The sequence below is a fragment of the Leopardus geoffroyi genome, chromosome C2, assembly GCF_018350155.1.
Source record: "Leopardus geoffroyi isolate Oge1 chromosome C2, O.geoffroyi_Oge1_pat1.0, whole genome shotgun sequence".
In the NCBI taxonomy this organism is placed as follows: Eukaryota; Metazoa; Chordata; class Mammalia; order Carnivora; family Felidae; genus Leopardus; species Leopardus geoffroyi.
Window position 1 is genome coordinate 59,114,129 of NC_059333.1, and position 22,088 is coordinate 59,136,216.

At 39.3% G+C, this 22,088-nt stretch overlaps 1 protein-coding gene across 4 annotated transcripts in view; it reads right to left on the reverse strand.

Moving 5' to 3' along the window:
• The window catches only part of BTLA (B and T lymphocyte associated), a 32,987-nt gene extending 15,736 nt beyond the window's left edge, over window positions 1–17,251 (reverse strand). The window contains exon 1 of one of the 4 annotated variants that reach the window (XM_045502037.1): window positions 16,696–17,251. In XM_045502037.1, coding sequence (XP_045357993.1) covers window positions 16,696–16,783 — 88 coding nt within the window. In that variant the 5' untranslated portion in view covers window positions 16,784–17,251. The remainder of the gene's footprint in view (window positions 1–16,695) is intronic. The other 3 variants (XM_045502036.1, XM_045502040.1, XM_045502039.1) reach the window with 3 other exon arrangements.
• Between the last annotated feature and the right edge of the window lie 4,837 nt (window positions 17,252–22,088).

The window sequence follows — 22,088 nt, forward strand, 5'->3', positions numbered from 1 at the left end:
TCAAAAATAAACATTAAAAAAATTTTTTAACTATTACTGATATTTTTATTATTATATTTTGCACTTACCATATTCTTTTTTATTTTTTTATTTTATTAAATATAATTTATTGTCAAGTTGGCTATTATTATGAAATATTTGGGGCGCCTGGGTGGCGCAGTCGGTTGAGCGTCCGACTTCAGCCAGGTCACGATCTCACGGTCCGTGAGTTCGAGCCCCGCGTCGGGCTCTGGGCTGATGGCTCAGAGCCTGGAGCCTGTTTCCGATTCTGTGTCTCCCTCTCTCTCTGCCCCTCCCCCGTTCATGCTCTGTCTCTCTCTGTCCCAAAAATAAATAAACGTTGAAAAAAAAGAAATTTAAAAAAAATAAAAATAAAAAAAAAATTTTATTTTATTATCTGGTAGCTACTTCAATAGTAGCAAATAATAACAATTTCTGTTCAATTATTTTATTATATTCCAAGGGCTGTTCAAAACACATCAAATATCTTAACTCATTTCATCTTCACAATAAAATATATATTATTATGAAACCTATTTTACAGATAAGGAAATTGATGTGGTGAAATTTGCCTAGTGTTATATGCTAATAATTAGGGGAATCATGACTCAAACTCATACTAGAGTCCATTATTCTATAATTCATTAACCATTACTCTGTTATTGTGTCTTGAGGAGTAACCACATTTTCTATTAGTAGCTCTGATATATTCTAATAAGTGGGATAGAGGAACTTTTGATAACAACTATTTCCCTATAGTACCTGGCATTAGAAATTTTCTTTACTTGTTTCTCAAAGGCTTTAGCACTGCCTTGTAATTTTTTCCATGCCTTTTTCTATGTAGGACACATGCAGCTCAAGATAATTGTTGAAAGATAGGATGTTCTGACATAACCTGAATGTTTTGTCTTCCAAAGTGGGAGGAGGAACACAATGTACCTCTTTTGGTCTATACAGGAAATTGCCTCCCTTTGTTTTGGTGGGAGAGTTTTTTCTTGGAAACAGGTTTTCTGTTATCTTCTACAAACCTTCTGTTAGTAATTGTCAATTGTACATAAAATCTAAAGCCAAGGGAAATAATTTATTTTTATTATTTTTTAAAGTTTATTTTTTGAGAGAGATAGAGAGTGAGAGGGGAGGGGCAGAGGGAGAGAAGGAGACAGAGAATCCCAAGCAGGACTTGAATAGAGGGCTTGAATTCCCAAACCATGAGTCATGACCTGAGCTAAAAACAAGAGTTGAACGTTTAACCCACTGAGCCACCCAGGCGCCCCAAGAAAAATAATTTCTTAAATTATCAACATTATTGAGCAAGTTCTACTACCTTTAACCTGTCATGAAAGCATTTACCTTGTAACCTCAATATCTAGGACGCAACTTAGAACCAAGATACACGATGAAGAAATGTTCTCTAAACAAGTAAAATAAATATGGCAAGATCCCAAACTCCTCTCACTTGATACATAATCCTCATAACTCCATGATCATTTCCTAATTAGCCAGAGGGAATGATTGTGTTATATAACAGAGTAATAACTATGCTCATAATGAGAAGATTGAATCCACAGCAAAACTTTCAATTAGGTTTAATATATCCACTTTTTTGAAGCAAAGAATTCAACCCATTTTATTCAAAAGAATTTCATCAGAAATAGTCACTTCAAAAAATGTTTTGGCCTCCAAAGGGACAAACGTCAGTTACTTAGAACATATATATTCATTCTCTGATAATTGTTGGATTATATTGTCCCTCTGAAGACTCATGCATGTGAGCAAGAGAAATGGCACCAGTTTACGACAACCACTTAATATTTTTAGCATAAGTTACATGATGAGTGTATATAAATCAGAGAATATTCCACTACTGAACTGACTCTCTGTGTTGGCAAATCAAAATAACTAAAATAGGCCAGACTCCTTTTAGTTAAGAACTCTGTAGAGGTCCATACCTTTCTATTTTTCCATTAGAGCTAAGGTCTTGAGAGTGTTTTCTCTTTAAGTTCCTTTTCCTACATCCTGATAGTTTTTATCTTGAGTGTCTTTCCCTGTTTTGAACTATTCTCTCAGCAAGACATACAATACATCTGCCTAATTTATTTCACTCATCTTCAAGCACCATTCTGAATAGATGTACTGTCTCACAAGTTAAAATGACATAAGCATAACCAAGATGATAGCCTAAACTCTCTTAAAATTTTTTTTTTACATTTATTTATTTTTGAGAGACAGAGCACAAGTGGGGGGAGGGGCAGAGAGAGAATGAGACACAGAATCTGAAGCAGGCTCCAGGCTCAGAACTGTCAGCACAGAGCCCAACCCGGGGCTTGAACTCACAAACCGTGAGGTTGTGACCTAAGCCGAAGTCTAACGCTTCACTGACTGAGCCACCCAGGGCGAAGTCTAACGCTTCACTGACTGAGCCACCCAGGGGCCCCAACCTAAATTCTCTTTTAAAGACAAAGCAGGCTAAGGGCTACTCCAATGTTGAAGTGGGAGACAGCTTTTGGCCCTGCATTGCACATGCTGCTTTACTTATCTTACTGCTCCACTTTATTTCGACACCTTTGCCAGCATAAATATTCTCATTTTTAGTTATTTCCTAACCTCCAAAAAAACCTCTCACTGTAATTTCTGCTCACATCTTGTCAACCTCTGTTCAGAAACTTGGTTGAATTTCCAGGAACCAGATTGAGAGAAGGGCCCTGCAGAGAACATTTAGAAACTTGTAGTATTTATTATATATTTATAAATGTATTGACACCTCAAACAAGTTCACTTTAAGACTTACTAATTCAGTTGCTTCCAAAAATTCAAAATAAAAATGAAACCAAACTAAAAGCCAAGTTATGAGCATGAAGTTTTCAAAAACTTGAAGAGAAAGGGTAAGATAATCTACCAAAAGGAAGTGCCTAACAATATAACACCTGGATGTGGTTAGACTTATGACAAAAAAGCAAAGAGGCCAGAATCTGAAAAGCCAAGTGAAACTCACATTTCCAGAACTCCATCCCCCCTAAAGTTAATAGATTATATCAACCTCCTCACTTCCCTTTTCATGCACTTGGATAAATCAGTCATAGCGTATGGAGCCTAGGACTTGGTGCCAACATTGTGGAAAACAATAAGGTAGTTTTAGACAAAGACCCTCCTGCCCTCAAGAAGCTTGGCATTTAATTGATGAGACAAGGTTAACTAACAATGCCACTTTCCCAGAATAAATTTACTATCTTCCATTTTTTTAATCTTCAAATTGATCTGAGTTGAAAGAAGGGCTCAGAGAGAGCTTGTGTGTCCTTGTACGTTAGTTGTTAGGGGGTAGAGAAATAAATAAGGCAAGGTGTCTTCCTTCAAGGGGCTTGCCTTCTAATGGGAAATAAAGATGTTTGACAAACGAGAGAATGAAATAACACTATAAAGAGGTGTAACTTCGCTTGTGTGTACAGAGGCTTAACTTCAGCTGGGACTATTGGGATAAGGCTTGATGGAAAGGTTACATACTTTGAGCTGAACCTTAGTGAATGAATAGCCCTTTGATAATCAGCAGTGAATGGGACAGGGGAGGTATTTTAAGACTGAGCACACGGAAGGGCAAAGGCAGAGAAGCCAGGAATCTCATGGCAAATTCAAGGAATCGAAACTCACTTCGATCATGCTTTTCTCAAATAGTGACATGGAAACCACTGGTTGTTTCAGAATAAATGCAATAGCGTTAGGAAGAACACACTAAAAGTTTGCTTATTCGCCATGAGAAAATACAGAGCCTGATTCTTTTGGGATATTTATAAAAGTCATGTAAATAGCTAAAAATTGGAATATTTATTCAAACATGGTTGTTCAAATACTAACACATTGTGTGATGGTGAGATAGCCACCCAGTCTCTCTGGTCCTCAATCTCTGTAAAACAGGATGAAAATAGGAAAATTCTTACCCACCATCCTCTCCTACACAAACACATACACAACTTCATCTCCCTCAGTGTGTGACTGCTGTGATAAAACCAGCTCTAAGTCTCTCTTTTTACTACAGTACGTTACCTTTCCATTTAGCCATCAGCTCTCACCCAATGCTAGTAGCACAAGTGAATATCCCTTCTAGTCCCAGCCTATGTGGTTATGTGGTTGAGGGGAGTGCACAGAGCAGGGTAGGCAAGGAGAGCTAGCTGATGGTCCCAACCACGTCACTGACTCTCCCAATGGGATTACAGAAACATCACGGTGGTTCCTGCATACTCTTATCAGCAGGGCAAGGATCACTGACTGTCACATTGAGTGGCACAGGGATTTTTCTTGAATGGAGGAATGAATAGACAAATGAAGACTTGCCAACAGGCACTAAAAGTCATCAAGAATATTCACTTTTTGTACAAAGAAAGTATTAACACTTCCCATCTCCCTGAGACTCAAGCAGATGTTTGTAGCACAGCAATACTGCACAGAGCTAAATGGCACCATTGCAAGTCTCCATCGGACAGACACGTAGACACTTTGCTGCTTGTCCTGAATTATGAATAGCTATTTCACGGCATTCAGGAAATCAAAAGCTGTACCCAAGGGGCTTGTCTTGTGAAACAATTATTTTCTAAAGAGAGGTGAAGATTGCAGTTGTTTTTGTTTGGGATGTATCAGCTAACATTAATTGTTCCTGCTGTTATTCTCAAACATTCATACTAATGCATAGGGAATGTTCAATGCTAAAAATAATTCAAATAAACATATGCAGTAAAAGAATGAAATTTCTACCATCCTCAGTCTTTCCTGTGATGAAGTATCCCTTTTTAAGTAACTGTAGGTTTAGGAAGACTTACATTTAAAAAATCCTTATGAAAACCATGACTGTTTAGCACAGCATGCATATTCCATGACCAGGGTATACCTAGCATATTTGATGCCCAGAGTGCACCATTAAAAAAAATTTTTTTTAATGTTTTAATTTATTTTTGAAGGAGAGAAAGAGAGAGAGAGAGAGAGAGAGAGAGAGAGAGAGAGAACATGAGCAGGGGAGGGGCGGGGGGACACAGAATCTGAGTAGGCTCCAGGTTCTGAGCTGCCAGCACAGAGTCCGATGAGGGGCTCAAACTCACAAACTGTGAGATCATGACCTGAGCCGAAGTCGGACACTTAACTGACTGAGCCACCCAGGTGCCCCTGAGAGTACATTATTTTTTTTTCAACGTTTATTTATTTTTGGGACAGAGAGAGACAGAGCATGAACGGGGGAGGGGCAGAGAGAGAGGGAGACACAGAATCAGAAACAGGCTCCAGGCTCTGAGCCATCAGCCCAGAGCCCGATGCGGGGCTCGAACTCACGGACCGCGAGATCGTGACCTGGCTGAAGTCGGACGCTTAACCGACTGCGCCACCCAGGCGCCCCTATTTTTAACAACCTCTTCCTCTATATGGAAAAATGTTTTCAGAAATCATGAAATGAAACAAACCATAAAATGGCCAAAAAATAAATATTCATTCAACTTCATATATAAAATCATGCAAATTAAAAAATACTTTTAAAATATTAGAATACAAAAAAGAAAAAATGCACAGCTATTTATTTAATAATTTTATTTAAATAAATTAAATTTAAAATAATTAAATTTATTTAATAAACAGTGTGAACTTTGATACAGTCTGATATAGTTTATATAAGTAATTTTCCAGTGACTAATAAATGAATTTTATTAAAACTAAAATTCTACAAAAGATACAATTTAGGCAATTACTCAATTGTACCCTGAATGTGAAGTTTTATTTTGATTCATTCTTTAAGTTTAAAACAACACTTGAAGGGGGCGTCTGGGGGGCTCAGTCAGTTAAGCAACCAACTTTGGTTCAGGTCATGGTCTCCTGGTTCATGGGTTTGAGCCCCATGTCAGGCTCTGTGCTGACAGCTTGGAGCCTGGAGCCTGGAGCCTGGAGCCTGCTTTGGATTCTGTGTCTCCCTCTTTGCCTTTTCCCCACTGGTGCTCTGTTTCTCTATGTGTCTCAAAAATAAACACTTAAAAAAAACTTTTTTAAAATAAGTATAACAACACTTGGAAGAGAAGAATACATTGAAGTTGTATAGATAATAATAAAACATGAAGTCTTAAGCTTTGAAACTAAAGTTCATACTTGGAAACAAATTACACTGCACAGTTGGAACTCATTGTTTTAGATTTAATTAATTAATTAATTAATTAATTTTAAGAAAGAAAGAGAACATGAGTGGGGCAGGGGAAGAGAAAGAAGGAAAAAGAGAAGCCCAACCCGGGGCTCAATCCCATGACCTGAGCCAAAATCAGATCCCAAACTGGGATCATGACCTGAGCCAAAATCAAGACTGAGACGTTCAACCGACTGAGCCATCCAGGCTCCCCTCACTGTTTTAGATTTTAAATAAATAAATATTCAAAGTGGTTGGATAGGATGAAAGCAATGAAATGGCTCACATTCTGTTTCTTTGGTTTCATAATCACAGTGGTATTATTGTTTATTTAAAATCTACTCTGGAAATGAAGGAATATGTAGTGTCACAGGGATCAGAGACACAAGCTGCCTAGAGCAAGCTCCAGCGATTCTGAATGTTATAAATTTACTCATGAAATGAACACACGAATTTGTATGCGTCCAGAGCCAACTCCATCATGAGGAAGTTCTCTGAGTTAGCTTTCATGTAGAATGCAATGTTATCAAAAGGGAAGTCCTAAAAATGTGCTAATTTGAAATTTACATACATATTATTTAGAGTAATTATTCAGAATTTAGACCAAAGATATTATGAGGGGGAAGAATATTTTATCACTCATATTGTTCAGAATTGCTGGTATATGGTGATAATTAAAAGTACCTTTATTTGTTTTTAAATTCTGTACAGATAATGTCCCCTTAGTGCCCACACCCAGGGGTGTGGGCAAACCCCTGTCTATGACTACTTAGTAACGTGACAGTTTCTAGTGCAAAAGTAATGCAAAAAGAGACTTCCATTGCTCTTCAATTTTCCCTTCAGATCTTTTTTTTTTTTTTTTTTTTTTTTTTGGTTTTCCTACCCAAGATAGAATCCCTCAGAGCTTTCAAATTTCCAAGGAGGGAGACTTCTGGCTGGGTCAGTCATGAAAGGCTTCAAGGAGGAGGTTGAATCCCCTCCAGCCTCAAACCCACCCTGGGGCAAAGCTAGCCCACCTTCTATTATCACAGTATGATACCTTCGCCTACCTATGACATGGTCTGAACCTGGGAGCCCTCTTGGTTCTTTCCTCCTTCCTGCCCCATTCCATCAGTCATAAGGTTAAGTTGATTCAGCATCCGAAATATCTTTCAAATTTGTTTCCATGGCACTGTCTTAATTTGGGTTTTATTTTGTTTCATGTGGATTTATTGTCATAGCCCACCAACTAGTCTCCTACAGTCCAAACTTGGCCTTGTTCCCCTCCCCCACCCCATTTATTTTCCACATCATTGTCACAGTTTGCATTCTTTTTTTTTTTTTTTTTAAGTTTATTTATTTACTTAAGATGGGTGGGGGACAGCAGAGAGAGGGAGTGAGAGAGAAGTCCAAGCAGGTCTGCAGTGTGAGCACAGAGCCTGATGTTGGGTTCAAACCCACAAACTGTGATCATGAAACCAAGAATCGGTCGCTTAACCGACTGAACCACCCAGGTGCCCCACAGTTTGTATTCTTGAAAGTAAAATCCAGTTGTAAGATTTGTGTCTAAAACCCTCCAGAGACTCTTCAACACCTGTAAGAAATGTCCAGACTTCATCAAATGAAATTTGGCCACTGCTTCCTTATGCGAACTCACTGTACCCCCATCCTCCAGCCACCCAAGCCCACTTGACATCCCCCTACTCCACGAACGTCTCAGGCTGTTCTGTGTGACAGGCAGGATTCTTTTATAATTAGATGTGTGTGTGCATCTGTCTTCCTATCAGGGCCACAACTTTCTTGATGAGCTACTACCTGTCTCTGCAGGAGGAGGTGGCCTTAGAAAACGTATGAAAGGAAGAAGGCATGATGTAGCCTGAGACTGAACAAAGAGAGCTCAGGAAGAGAAAAATTTCCTGTTCACAACTCTGACTAATGCTTTCTATGCACTAAGGGTGCAGAGCAGACACCTCTGAGTTCTTACAAAGGTGGCCTACAAGGCACTGAGGTGAAGAATATATGCATCTCAATATACCCTAAAGTGGTTAAGTTATAACCACTAAAGAAAAATTAGACCTTACAAGTATACAGTGTGGGAAGGACTGATTTATGTCCACTCAGGGGTGATATTCAAAGTACTTAGCAAGTGATACTCTGTGGTCATTTAGATACCTGGATCCAGCCAATCAGAAAGGCGTGCCAGCCACAAACAACTACACGGGCCAGTACCTTCCAGCTGAGCAAGTGTATTTGCAGGTATGAATACCATCAGGAGCCAGGGAGGGTAGATAAATCTGTTAGCTCTTAAAAAAAAAAAAAAAAAGAGTTTTGTGATTATGAATTTTATGTTAAGTAATTATTTCTTATTTTTAAAGACCACGTACCTTGATTATAAGTATCACCATGAGGAAAATCCCAACTACGATTCACTCTTTCTCCATGGAAAAATTCTTACATATGGAAGGTTCAAAATGGTTACATGTACTGAAAGAAATGAATGACTGTAACAAATGCAGGCTGCCTTAATTTGAGATAAGACAGAGTTAAACATAAAAGTGCAAATAATTTTTGAAAACTACAATGGTTATGAAAGGTATAATACGTCAATAATTTTCTGTGTCACGAAGCAGGATTTTAGTTTCTGTCAGAAGATATTGTGATAGACAAACACGAAAAAACAAAAACTTCGGACACAGGGCGGGGGCGGGAGCTACAAAAGGAGAAAAGTCTTCAGACTTAAGAGGAAAACAAGCCTTCAGAGGGTCATGGTGGTACAATTTGCCTTACTTTTGAGGGCCTGTGTGATGGATGGCAGGGGAGGTCTGATGACCACCAGGGAAGGGAAACAAGTGCTTCTTCCCTTATAAATTGGTATGGGCTTAGGGGCCCCCTGAGGCAGCGGAATGAACAAAGTCAAGGCCAATTCATGCACAGCAACAGCAGCCATGTGATCACACATCAAAGATTCTGAAGGACATCCACCTGGACACCTTAAGGAATCCCATGAACAGCATCAGAAAGCCCACGTGGCATAGTTCTCATCATAAGCTAGCTGGCTGGCATAGCCTCGGAAAATCACAAATGTGGTGACATGAGATGAAGTTCCACCTCATACAGATGCCACTATTTTAATGTTGTATCACGTAGTGTTGATTATACTTATTACTTTAACTCTCTGGTAAACACACCCACTACATATGTCAGGTATCCCCAGAAGTTCTAGGAATACCTGGGAAATTTATTGTATGCGTGCAATGTTAAAACAGAGCTCCTATTGTAAAGAGAACATCGGTAATCTAAGCAAAACCTTGTGACATGATCTCAGGGGTACAATGAAAACTTACCGAGCCTCAGTCCCTACCACAAGATGAAAGCTACTCACTCACATATATCTACCTGACAAACAACAATGTAATAGAGATCAAAGACATAGAAGCAGTATGAAATAGTAGTTCAGATTTTTCATCTTCTCTGTGATTATTGTGTGATACTGGTCTTCAGATGGGGATAGGCATCTGTTCCCTGTCCAAACACACACATACAAACATGCACACATACCGAGAGAGAGAGAGAGAGAAGAAGAAACTCATATAATATAAAGTTTCTATAGCAAAAAGGGAACTGGAAAGAATTAAGGAATTAACTTCACAACAAGAGTATGCATAGTACAAATCCATATTTATTCCCTTTGCTTAAAAAAACAAAAGAAATGAGAAAATTGAATTTTCACAATCATCTCCATTATTGTTTCCTCTTTATTTTTATTCTTTTTTAATTTTTTAATATTTATTCATTTTTGAGAGACAGAGAGAGACAGAGCATGAGTGGCGGAGGGGCCAAGAGAGAGGGAGACACAGAATCTGAAACAGGCTCCATGCTCTGAGCTATTAGCACAGAGCCCAAAGCGGGCCTTGAACTCACAGACTGCGAGATCATGACCTGAGCTGAAGTTGGACACTTACCCAATTGAGCCACCCAGATGCTCCTACTATTTCCTCTTGAAAATTTTTGTTATACTGGTATATGAAAACATTCTTTAAGTTTGCTTTCATGTGGTATTTATTCAGCACACTTTGAGGCAATTTCTTCTAGGCCTAGAATTTCTCATTGTGCGATATGACTATTTGAAGGAAAATTTGAAGTCTATCTCTTCAACCTAGTTTTATTGAGCAATTTGAGACTTTATGCCATATATCTCTTGGTTTTATCCAGTCTGGGATAATTCTAAAATTGTTTTGTCTTAAAATAGTCATTTTAGTATTTGCCATAGCTTTGTAAGTTAGCAAAACTTACAGAGCGCCTGTGTCATTCCCTCTCCCTGAGAGGACAGGACCCACAGCGAGCTTTAGTGATCATCAGGTCAGACAGCACCCGGATAGTGGAAGCCACCTCCAGAATCACTGCTTCACATTCATTGCTGCTTGCACACAAGCACATGGCACCTTGCATTATCAAAGTGCTGCAGACTCATCCTCCAGATGGGAGGAAGATAGGGATATAGCTAATATTTTTGAATTCTTATTATGTGCTATTCACTTTTAGGTACCATGCATATATCGTTTCATTTGATCCTTAAAATTAGTATCTTTATATTTAAGTTGGAGAAACCAAGTATTAGAGAAGCTAAGCCACTTTCTTAAGACAACCAGCTGGTGGGAGGCAGAGCCAGGACCAGGATTGAGTCTAGGCCTGGCTAACTCCACAGCACGAGCCCTTACCTGCCAGGATAGTTGTGGAAGGAAATGAGAACACACAGGAAGAGTTCTTAGCACTGTGCTTGGTTTGTAATAAACAACAATAAGTACCAGGTATTATTATTTGTTTAGGGAAGGGACACAGCAGTTGAGCAAAGCCTACGGGTGGCAGAGACAAGATAGAAACCAGAAGGCCTGCCCTAAGCGCCTCTGCTCTGAGCAGTTATTTCCAACTGTGTTCAAGGATCAGCAGTAATGCATAATGGCTGGTATATACATTGGGCAAACAGATATAATAGACATAGAAAAGGCAGTGTATCCCATAGGAAAATGTCCTTTTGTGTGAGAGATGAACTCCTACTGGATTATACTAACCAGCAAAGCCAGCCTTGGCCAAAAGTGGGAAGTAAAACTACCTTTGACTTTGGATATTTTTCTAAGATTTCTCTCAGTACTTCCCCATTACGTCTCTACCAAGTGATAAATGTCTCTTTGTCACGGACTGTCTCTCCAGCCAAAGGATTCATGTGTATTCCATTTCTGCAGAGTCCTGCCCACCCTATTTGACAAGAATGAGTATCTAGTGCAGTGTTCGTTGGCCAATTCTGCAATCTTCTCAATGGAGTAGCAAATGTTTTTAGCCAGTTTAATGGGCTGTAAAGAACAATGACTCATATTGACAATTTAAAGAATAGTTCTGGAAGACTTTGACTGCCTGCTATATAGATGGGCCCTTTCCGTCAGAAATGCTAGGCCTTCCACCTTGATCACAGTGCCTTCTGGAAGAAAATCAGTGCAGAAAAAGCCTAGAGCATACCTTAGAAGCCATGTCCAGTAGTATCAAAGAGAGCTTTGTCATTGTATCAGAAACCAACAAAAGTATTTCTATATATTGCCTTCAGTGATAATGTAGTTACTTGTGAGCTCAGAGTAAGTGTGGGTTATGTGTTACTCCAAAGACCCAGGGAACGTCCATCTTGACTTCTTTGCCAGGTACTTCCTCACCTTCCTAATGCACCCTACCACAGAGATCACAATGAGATTCACTGGCTTTTTCAAAACCGAAGAAGATACTTAACAATATCCATGTGAGCAGAAACTGCCAATTGTCCCCCAACATTAATTATCTTCCTTTAATATGGTTGAAGAAAATGAAATAGGGCCATGACCACTCAGCTAGAACCTAAATACCCCAGCCTGCCTTATAGCCACTTCTGGACAATGAGCTGTTTGTGACATATGTGAGTTCCAGGTTGATCTCACAACATAAATATGGCTAACAGGAAGGAGAAAAGGAGAAGTTAGCTACACCAGCTAAACCTGAGGTTTCCCTATGACTGACCCAGATGACCCCTCCAACATTCTCATGGACTCTGTTCAAAGTGAACCTCAAATTATACATGTTTAGATTCTGAGCATATGAAAATGATAGCCCTGCATGTGTACAAAAAGACACACGCACACAATAATTTCTTCCACAGAGATAAGCATGTAAGTCAGAGCCTATAACCATGAGAGGATAGGTGGATAATATTGAGCTTATTTGGAAGTAAGGGAGTGAGGAATATTACAAAAGTGAAGCAAATTACATATGACAGAACAGCTTGCTGACACAATGTAACTCAAGTCACATGACTACCAAACTCTTATTGTTATTTATTGGTAACTGTGGATGATCTTAGACGATGATATGGAATTTATAGGCAACTTTTCTCAACCCCAAATGAGAGATGGTCTCCCAATACTACTTTAACGGAATTATCAAGCTAATTAAATTTTGAACTAAAGGAAAAAAAAAAAAAAACAACATTATTAGCTGAATTTACACAACACTTAGTGATGCGTCAAGTAAGTCATGGGAAATCCTCAAGATATAAAGGTTAAAATTAATATGTTCTAAGTGTTTTACAGAATTAATTCACTTAATACTCACAAAATTCCTATATTGGATCAGTGTCAATATTGTCCCATCACTTAGATGGGGAAACAGAACCAGAAAGATTATAGTTACAGGACCAGGAAATGGCAGAGATGGGACAGTAATCCAGATGGTCTGGCTCTAAAGTCCCTGATCCTAACCATTCTGCCACTGCCTTTCCAAGAAACATAGGAGAAGACTGACTTAAGTTTTGGGCCTGATTATGAATGCCTGTGAACATTTTGTGTTCAATAATTTTGAACTTTTTTTTTTTAAATTTACTTTTGAGAGAGAGTGAGTGAATGGCAGTGGGCGGGGGGCAGGGGCACAGAGAGAGAGGGGGACAGAGGATCCCAAGTGGACTCTGAACTCACAGCAGCAAGGCTTATGCAGGGCTCTAACTCATGAACATCGAGCTCATGACCTCAGCTGAAGTTGGATTCTCAACCAACTGATCCACCCAGGAGCCCCAACAATTCTGAACTCTTAAGATAAAACTTACAAGTAAGGAAAATTAAGTAGGAAAGCCCCAGTGAAGCAAGATAACCAGCATTTGTCTTCAGTACGACAATAGAGAAAATTTTGATAGTGGAACAGATAAAGGAACTATTAATTAAAGAATTATCAGTGTTAGGAAAGTCTACTCAAGGCTCTTATCAGCACAGGAGTTCATCTTTTCACACCTTAATCCACAAAGTCTTTTAGCTGCAGAATATATTCCTAGACATTTACGTAAAAGGTAATCATATTTTGTGGCAGACATTTTGGTAATAACAAAGCACAGGCACTTGGCAGAAGACGGAGTTCTATCTCTAGCATACCATGTACACATTTCAATAGGAACAGATAGCTAGAGCCATAGAAATAAGTCTGAAAAAGACGCCGTGTTACAAAACAGAAACTTAAAAAATGATAGACAGGCACAGGACACCTTCTTCCCTGTTTCTGCCCAGACACAAGGACATGGCCAGTTTGTGGTGGAGCGGCATACCCTGTGTGGGATGTGGGGTACGGATCCATGGGCCGTACTGAACTATCACAACGAAGGAGAAAGGACACAGGCAGGAGCCAGGTGGAGAGTGGCCCTAACTACTGCGTTCTCAGTGGAACTATAAGTGTCCACTGGTACTAGACTAGAACTTTTTTTTTTTTAATCACAGTAAGCAGCAAAGATTTACTACTGTCTTCATTTCAGACCATATATAGTGCTAAGAAATACCCACATATTAATTGCAGTACTCCTGCCTGCTTGAAGACAGAATCCTTGGTCCAAAGCCTTGTAGCTGGACCTGCTCCATGGTGATGTGTCTTCACCTGCAGCCTAGTTCTTTTTGGTATAATCTGCCCATCTGTTCATGAAGGGAAGGTGCTGACACCTTTATTACTTTCATCAGGACAGAAGTCATACCCAGATACCAAGAGGCAGAGTTCCCTCTGACTTTTTTGAGAAACACAAAAAGCAAGCAAGCATAATTTTAAGGAACAATTTTAAACAAGAAGTTTGTAGAGAACATAACATTTTTCCAACCTTATTACAGACACAGATTCATTCCTAGGAAGAGGCACACAGATCTCACATTGCTTTTAAGTGGATGGAAAGAAATCTATAAAAATTATTTTTAAGCCTTTTGAAACTCTGCCAGTGTAAAGAATTCAGTAGTTAAGTATAACATAGGAAACCCCCAAGATATGTAGGTTAACATGAATGTGGTTTTAAGGAACAGAGCCTTCAGCTCTATCTGGAGGAACAAATTTCACCAAACATTTATCTCAACCTGTATCTTAAATGTAATGCAAGTCATGTTGCAATCTATCAACTGCTTTATAATATACCTGGCTGGCACTTTATCTGAGGCTTTCTGTTTAATTTTCCGAATAATTCGATCTACTATAGTTGGGACTAAACATATTGTGCAACATATTTCATTTTTTCATTTTGTTTAGCTTTAAAAGCTCAACTATTTTAAATGATAATGTTAATGCTTATTTCCCATTTAACTGAATTTTTGGGAGGTTTGCTTGGTTTTGCTTAGCAAAAACACCGTTAACATTTGTCAGCTTTTATTATGTGCACTTTTTATACTAGGCACTTCGTCCATATTATTGCATTTATAGTCTTCACAATAGGCCCATAATTTAGGTACAATTGTTATCTCTATCTTACAAATGAGGAAATGAAGAATAAGAGAGAAGAAGAAACTTAACCAAGGTCACACAGCAATGGGCAGAGCCAGTAAACAAACTCGGGTCTAACACCCATGTATGGTTTTATAAGCATATTGGGAAAGGAATAAAAGTTGTACCCCACCTCCAGGGTGAAATAGCAGTGAAAATTCTTTTACTCCCTTTCACACAGGATAGTATATGTGTTCTTCAAATTGGTATGAATTCTGTTTTTCAATGTTTATTTATTTTTGAGAGAGAGAGAGAGAGAGACAGAGAGAGAGAGAGACAGAGCATGAGTAGGGGAAGGTCAGAGAGAGAGGGAGACAGAATCCAAGGCAGGCTCCAGGCTCTGAACTGTCAGCACAGAGCCCGATGCAGGGCTCAAACCCGCGAAATGTGAGATGATGACCTGAGCCAAAGTCAGATGCTTAACTGACTGAGCCACCCAGGCACCCCAGAATTCTGTTTAATATTTGACTCCAGTTGTAACTGGGATTTTAGGCATCTGATGGAAAGTGAAAAACCCAGCCAGCCATCTAAGCACCCCATCAATGTAATACCAAATATTTGCACACATGAAAATGTTTAGGTGACTGGGATTTTTTACTTTGCACCTGGTTGTGAGCCATCCTTGCATCATGAAGACAAATTCCAAACCACACTGTTCCAGAATTTAAGATGACGTTCTATAGGATTTCAGCGACCATATTTTCTGATTTAAAACCACAGCACACAAACTAATATGAGTATGTGTATTTGCAGGGATAACAAGGCAGGATATTTGCAATCAGACCTGCGAACATCAGAAACACCTGCTAGCTATTTATAGCCTTTCCAATATATGGGCTCCTATATCAGTGTAAGGGAGCAAAGGAACTCACCAGAGGAAGAAATTGCTTTTTTGCCTGCATAAAATCTTTGCAGAAGAACACCATCTATGCAGAACCCAAGCTGTTTTCTATATCATATGACACCCAAGTAGGAACCATCCTCTTTCAGCCTAATAGAAGCAATGACAGAATGCTCCAATCCTAGATTGCTGAGCATTTTCTCTTTCAGTATTCTCCAGGTGCACACCCCACTGAAGCAAATAATACGACTTTATTTAGTGACACTATTCAAGAGTAACCAGAGTCAGATATAACCTCAGTTATCAAACACCTACCCAACGGAACACTATAGCACTCTGCTTGCTTCAGTTTGGAAAAGACCAGCTATTTAGTCACCATCAAGATGGCATCCAGAGCATTTTTGCCACAAATAGTGATAAATTTGTACTTTATTTAAACATCCGCCAAATTCTCTGTCCTTACTATCAGAACATGTTTTTTTTTTTTTTTTTAGTTTTATTTATTTTGAGAGAGAGAGAGAGAGAAAGAGAGAGAGAGAGAGAGAAAGAGAGGGTGTGTGAGTGGGGGAGGGGCAGAGAGAGGGAGAGAGAGAGAATCCCAAGCAGGCTCCACACTGTCAGCACAGATCCCAATGCGGGATTCAATCCCATGAACTGTGAGATCATGACCTGAGCCGAAATTAAGAGTCGGACACTCAACCAACTGACCTGCCCAAGTGCCCCCCATCAGAACATGTTTTTAAGAAAATCAGCCATGCCATGACTTGAAAACGATGTTACTTAGTTTATGTTCTAAAATGTGCTCACTGAGCAAACCTCACTCTACGGTTTCATCTACCATTATCCACTTGACATAAATAATACATCCTGCTAACATCGGCAAACAAAATTATTCCCTCCAACACCCCCTGGGAAATAAAACAAGACATTATTTAAGTAAGTGCCTTACCGTTGATACTCCAGATGCCCAGATGTGGGATTAGGAAGAGCACCCAGGACACTTTCTCAATTCCAAGCATGCCAGGTGATCTCTTCATTTCCTGTGCATATCAGGGATGGGAAAAGTCCAGTAGACTTCTCTTCTTTCCTTGAATTCCTCAGGCTTGGACCACGTTACCTACCTCAGTGACATCTGTGAAATACAGAAGAGCAAGGAGGCAGCAGAAGATAGTAGGAAGTGCTTGAATAAATTTGTAAAACAAAGTGAGCAGAAAGATTACGTGGTACTCTATTGTGTGGTTTTTGCTTCTTGTCAAATCGGCTTCTCACTTTCAAACACTATGATCTGCAAAGCAGCTCAGTCCTTAACTTCTCCTTCCGCTTACCACCCTTTTTGCCCCACACTGAGGTTTTCTCATGTTCAGTGGCATGAAAAATCAAACTTTAAAGAAGTCTATAGTGTTGCAATCTTTAGGTTGAGATATCAATCACATTAAGTTCAGGGAATTCATGGTAAAAAGTACCTATGGTAAGTATGTCTTTTCCCATTTCATAGCTTTAGATTATGAAACTTCTTTTATGTAAAAGGTCTTAGATTTTTCTTCCCAAACATCATGTCATGGCAAGATGAGAATGCTTATTATCATTACACCAGTGATTTATCTGAGGTTATGGAGAATATGAGTGACAGGAAGCACTTCCTCAACAGATGAGGGAAGGGCAAGTGTCTTTAATCTGTAGTTAGATATCAATGGAACAAGACCATCGTTAATATTAGCTACATGTTCTCTCTAAATAATAAAGTTCCGAGCTAAATGACATCTTGAATATCAATTAAAGGAAACTTCCATTTTCAACATTCTTCATGTGGTTATTGTCTGGATGAAACAGAATAGAAATAAGAGGAAGAAATGGAAAAGTTTAAGATCAGATAGCTCAGGGTGGAGGTAGGACTGTTTTCTCCAAGTTAGCTGTGCTTCTAATTATAGAAGCTAATTAAATTCACCCATTTGAGATTCCAAATGAGAAACTGAGACTTGTGACATCTCTGGTCATTGGCAGAAGTTGACCTTGTAAGTCTTTCTCCCAGAGGCTGGTGATTTTCTAACAAGACCAAACTTCAATGGTTTTAAATAAGTTAAAAAAAAATAGTTATATTAATTTAAACAGATATTGTGTGATGGTTGGAGAAACCAAGATGAATGAGCCATTGTTCCTCATTTTAAAGAGCTCAGTGAATGAGTACTGTAATCTCCTCATATCTGTCTTTAGTGTGGGAACTGAAACATTCATGCATTTCAACCACCACAGTTTAACATACAGCAACTGTACCTGTCGTCTTAGAGCATCCATTACTTACTAAGTAAACATCCTGTGAAATATTTATGCAGCATTTATAAACTTTTTTTCGGGTGCTCAAGGTGGAATGCAAACTTTCGGTGACAGCTGAGGCAAGGCTCATTATGTCTTTGAAATGGTCCCCGAAGTGAAAAGCCATAAACCATAAGCCAAAGATCTCAGAATATTGTCCCAAATCAGAGAGAAGTCATATATGCTTTGTTTATCTCAGCATAAATCCTTTATGATCCACTATTTTAAAAACGTTTTTCCATATTAAAAAAGCCCAAGTTGACTAGATAAAATTTGGAAAAGATGTTAGGCAACATCTAGTGTATTTTTTAAGATATCTATTTTGTTACTTCCATCAGCATGACTTGCCCTTTACCCCTCCACTGCTGCGGTCCTGATAGACCCGCTGTAGACAGAACTCTCCCTCAAAATCTCACTCCTGTCTTCCTTCTAGTGAAGAAGAATGGAAAGAAGCCTAGCTTCAAAGTTTGTTAGCTCAGCTACAAGTCAATTTTGCTTTACATCTCTACCTCATCTAGTAATTATGTTTCTATCCTGACCCTCCCCTCGTTATAACCATGTAATTTTTGATTTAAAACAACCCAGGTGCCCTAACTTGGAGGTGCTTGGGTCATTCAGTCAGTTAAGTGTTCGACCCTTGGTTTCAGCTCAGGTCATGATCTGATGGCTTGTGAGTTCAAGCCCTGCATCGGGCTCTGCACTGACAGTGCAAAGACTGCTTGGGATTCTCTCTCTCCCTTTCTCTCTGCCTCTCCCTCACACACTCTCTCTCTCTCCAAATAAATAAATACATAAAAAAAACCTTTTTACTTAAATGTGCAAATTTAAAGAATTTAGTACATTTTAAAAAGGAATTGTATTTTAGAAACAATTTTAAAAATATGCGTCTATCTCCAATTTTATTGTGAAAGACAAAAATCAAAGTAGAATTTGGCTTCTTAAAATTCATTTTGCAAACAGTGGCACTTGGGTGGCTCAGTCAGTTGAGCATCTGACTCTTGATTTCAGCTCAGGTCATGATCCCGGGGTCATAGGATTGGATCCCACACTGGGCTCTGCACTGAACATGGAGCCTGCTTAAGATTCTCTCTCTCTTTCCTTCTGTCCCTCTCCCATGCTCTCTCTCTCTAAAATAAAATACTAAATAAAATTGATTTTGCAAACTTCTTAGGAGGTACATAGAGGGCAAATTCTTCAGTTCACTTACAGATTCAGTTGCTTTCTTGAATCATGAAGCAGCTGTACTTTTTCCAAGATTTTTACCTCAGGGGTGGGGTCAGAAAAACAGGAATCACAAAACAGATGCCAGACCCTAGAGAGGTCTTAGCACTGACATCGTATTCTGTGTCTCCCTCTCTCTCTCTGCCCCTCTCCTGTTCACATTCTGTCTCTCTCAAAAATAAATAAACATTAAAAACATTTAAAAATTTTAGCACCCTGAAAAACACTGCATAGCTTCTACTGTTACGGAACCAGGCTGAAACACTGGCAGAAAAACCAAGTGACGCTCGGAGATTTTGGTGGATTGGAGATTTATTTAACACCGGTGGGCTCAGAGGAGATCATTTCTCCAAAGATCTGAGCACCAAATGCAAGTGGGAATGGTAATTTGTAGTTATCAGCTTCCATATCTGTGGGGGTTTTCACGTGCGGCAAACAGGGCAAGGAGAACCCGGAAGAGGGGTCTCTAAGCTAGAGACCAGAGCTTGTTTTAGTCCCGTGTAAAACCTTATTCATTTTTCCAACACTACCACAAAAGTAGTACAGCATTTAAAACTTTTTCCATTCTTCTGCTTGTTGTCCTCTCCTCATCAATATTCTTGATAGCATTGGTTTCCAAATATGCCTGTACTTTAGAATCAGTCTGGACATTTTTTATATAGTGGGTGGGATTCCCAGATCACATCTACATCCATTGGATGAGAATCTCACAGGATTGAGGCCACATACCCCTATTTTAAAGAAATCTCCCAAAGTGATTCTGTTAGCTGATCTGAATGGATACTTGGAAACCAAGTATGAATTTGTGGGATACATGGACTTTTGAGTCACAAAAGACTTGGTACCAAATCTTTGCCACTTATTAGCTATAGAACCTTTCATAAATTTCCTAGATTCTTAGAGTCTATAGTAGACACAGAGATGTACCACGTGGGTACCCCTTCAAAGACATTTTTCTTAGCTGTGGGGAATGCAGTCAGTAGACAGCTTCCAGGTATAAACTTCTTTAGGGACTGCCCGGTTGAGACTCACACTGTCCAAGGTCGTGATTTTCGAGGACAGCCTGCATCTAGTGATGGAGCAGGGAAAATGCGTAAAAGGCTGGCCATTTCAGCCCCCCATGTGATGTTGATGGGCCATACTTGATCCAGAGGTGCTGGTTGTCAGCCAAGGTTATGGCAGGCCTATATCAGTTTAACTTCTTCCTCTGCCCAGTCTTGCTTCTGCCCTCTTATTTTCACAGGTGCTAATCCCTAATTTATCTCAGTGTCTGCTTCCAGAAAATCAAATTTGTTCCACATCTTGATTTTATGTTCTGTAGAACACAGATGGTAATAACGTCAATCTGTCATGTTGGTGAACTGCGATAATGTACGCAAAATTATCATTAAATTGCATCTATAATTATTCCTGAGTCAACGATGGGCTTAATTTGGACAAGATGGATACCAGGAAACCCCATGTTAATAAGTCAAAATACAACGGTGGCAGAACAATTTGAATATGTTTATTTGCTAATGGGAGTCACTGTTGCATGGAGATTGAGACTGTGAATAAGCATCGTAACAAAGCTTTGATTAGCAAATAAATGTAGCAGATTAAAGATGGTCTGAATTCCCCCCCAAATTTACAAGGATGGATCGGTCATGCCAGGAGGCCTCAGAAGTAAAGGGCAGAAAGAATTAGAAGCCTGAGGGCAGGAGATCTAAAGAAGGGCCTATATTGAGAAAACTCTCCAACCATACATAAGACTGGAAGGAGTCAGAGCAGGGGTGCTATCACAGTAGAACTAGAGGGCTGGGTAGGTAACCAAGGCAGGGAGGGACCATTCATCAAAACTGGAATACAAAAAAAGGATACACACCCCAAGATGGGCAAAGAGGCCAATTTGATATTGAGCCCTTCTCCTTTGCTCCTTAAAGTATCCCTTGGGTGAAAGGATTGGTCCCACACTATGAGGTGGAGAAGGTTGACCCAAAACATGGTATAAAATACCCTCAGCTGCAAAACTTAGAAGACTGAAGATGCTTTGGGCAGGCAGATGTATACACAGAGAATGCCCAAGAATGCCCTTCTCCCCTTACTTCCCTACTGGCAGACTTGAAGTGTATTCTGGTTCTATCATTTACTAGATATGTGGCCTTAGACAAATTACTTAACTTTGAATCTATTACCTCGGGAATAATAACGCCTACTGAAAGGTTGCTATAAGTGTTCAATAAGGGGCTTAAATAGTGCTATATATTTTAAGTTACTATACATGAAACCACCTACCACAGTGCCTTACTCAAAACTAGGATCCTGACAAATGCATTTTCCTTTCTTTCTTCCCATTCAGATACGGACATAAAGTTGACTTCTCTTATATCCTATGCACCTGTGTGTACCAAATTTGTATGTGTTTATAGTACTTACTTGTACTATACTTTTGTGCTATTGTGTATGTTTATCGCATTTCTTTCCTCATGAAACCAACTATGGTTGCATCCATAGCTTTGGATGCATCATAGCTTTACAAATTGTTTTTTATCTTTTACTTTTGTGGATGTGTACATGCTTTGATGTATTTGCAGCTTCAGGTCTCAGCAAAATGTTAGAGTCTGAAGCCATGAACTTGTTCTTTCAGGAGGAATTATGGGGGCTACATGGAAAAGAAGGGTGGCATACCTTATAGATTTCCAGCTACAAGCAGTATAAAGGACCAGGAGCCCCAGGTTCTGTGCCCCCAAATCCATCCTCCACTTTGTGAAAGAGGCCATGCTTTTTAGCCAGTGACTAAAGAAAATGCAAATACCAAGGCAGGTCCATTTC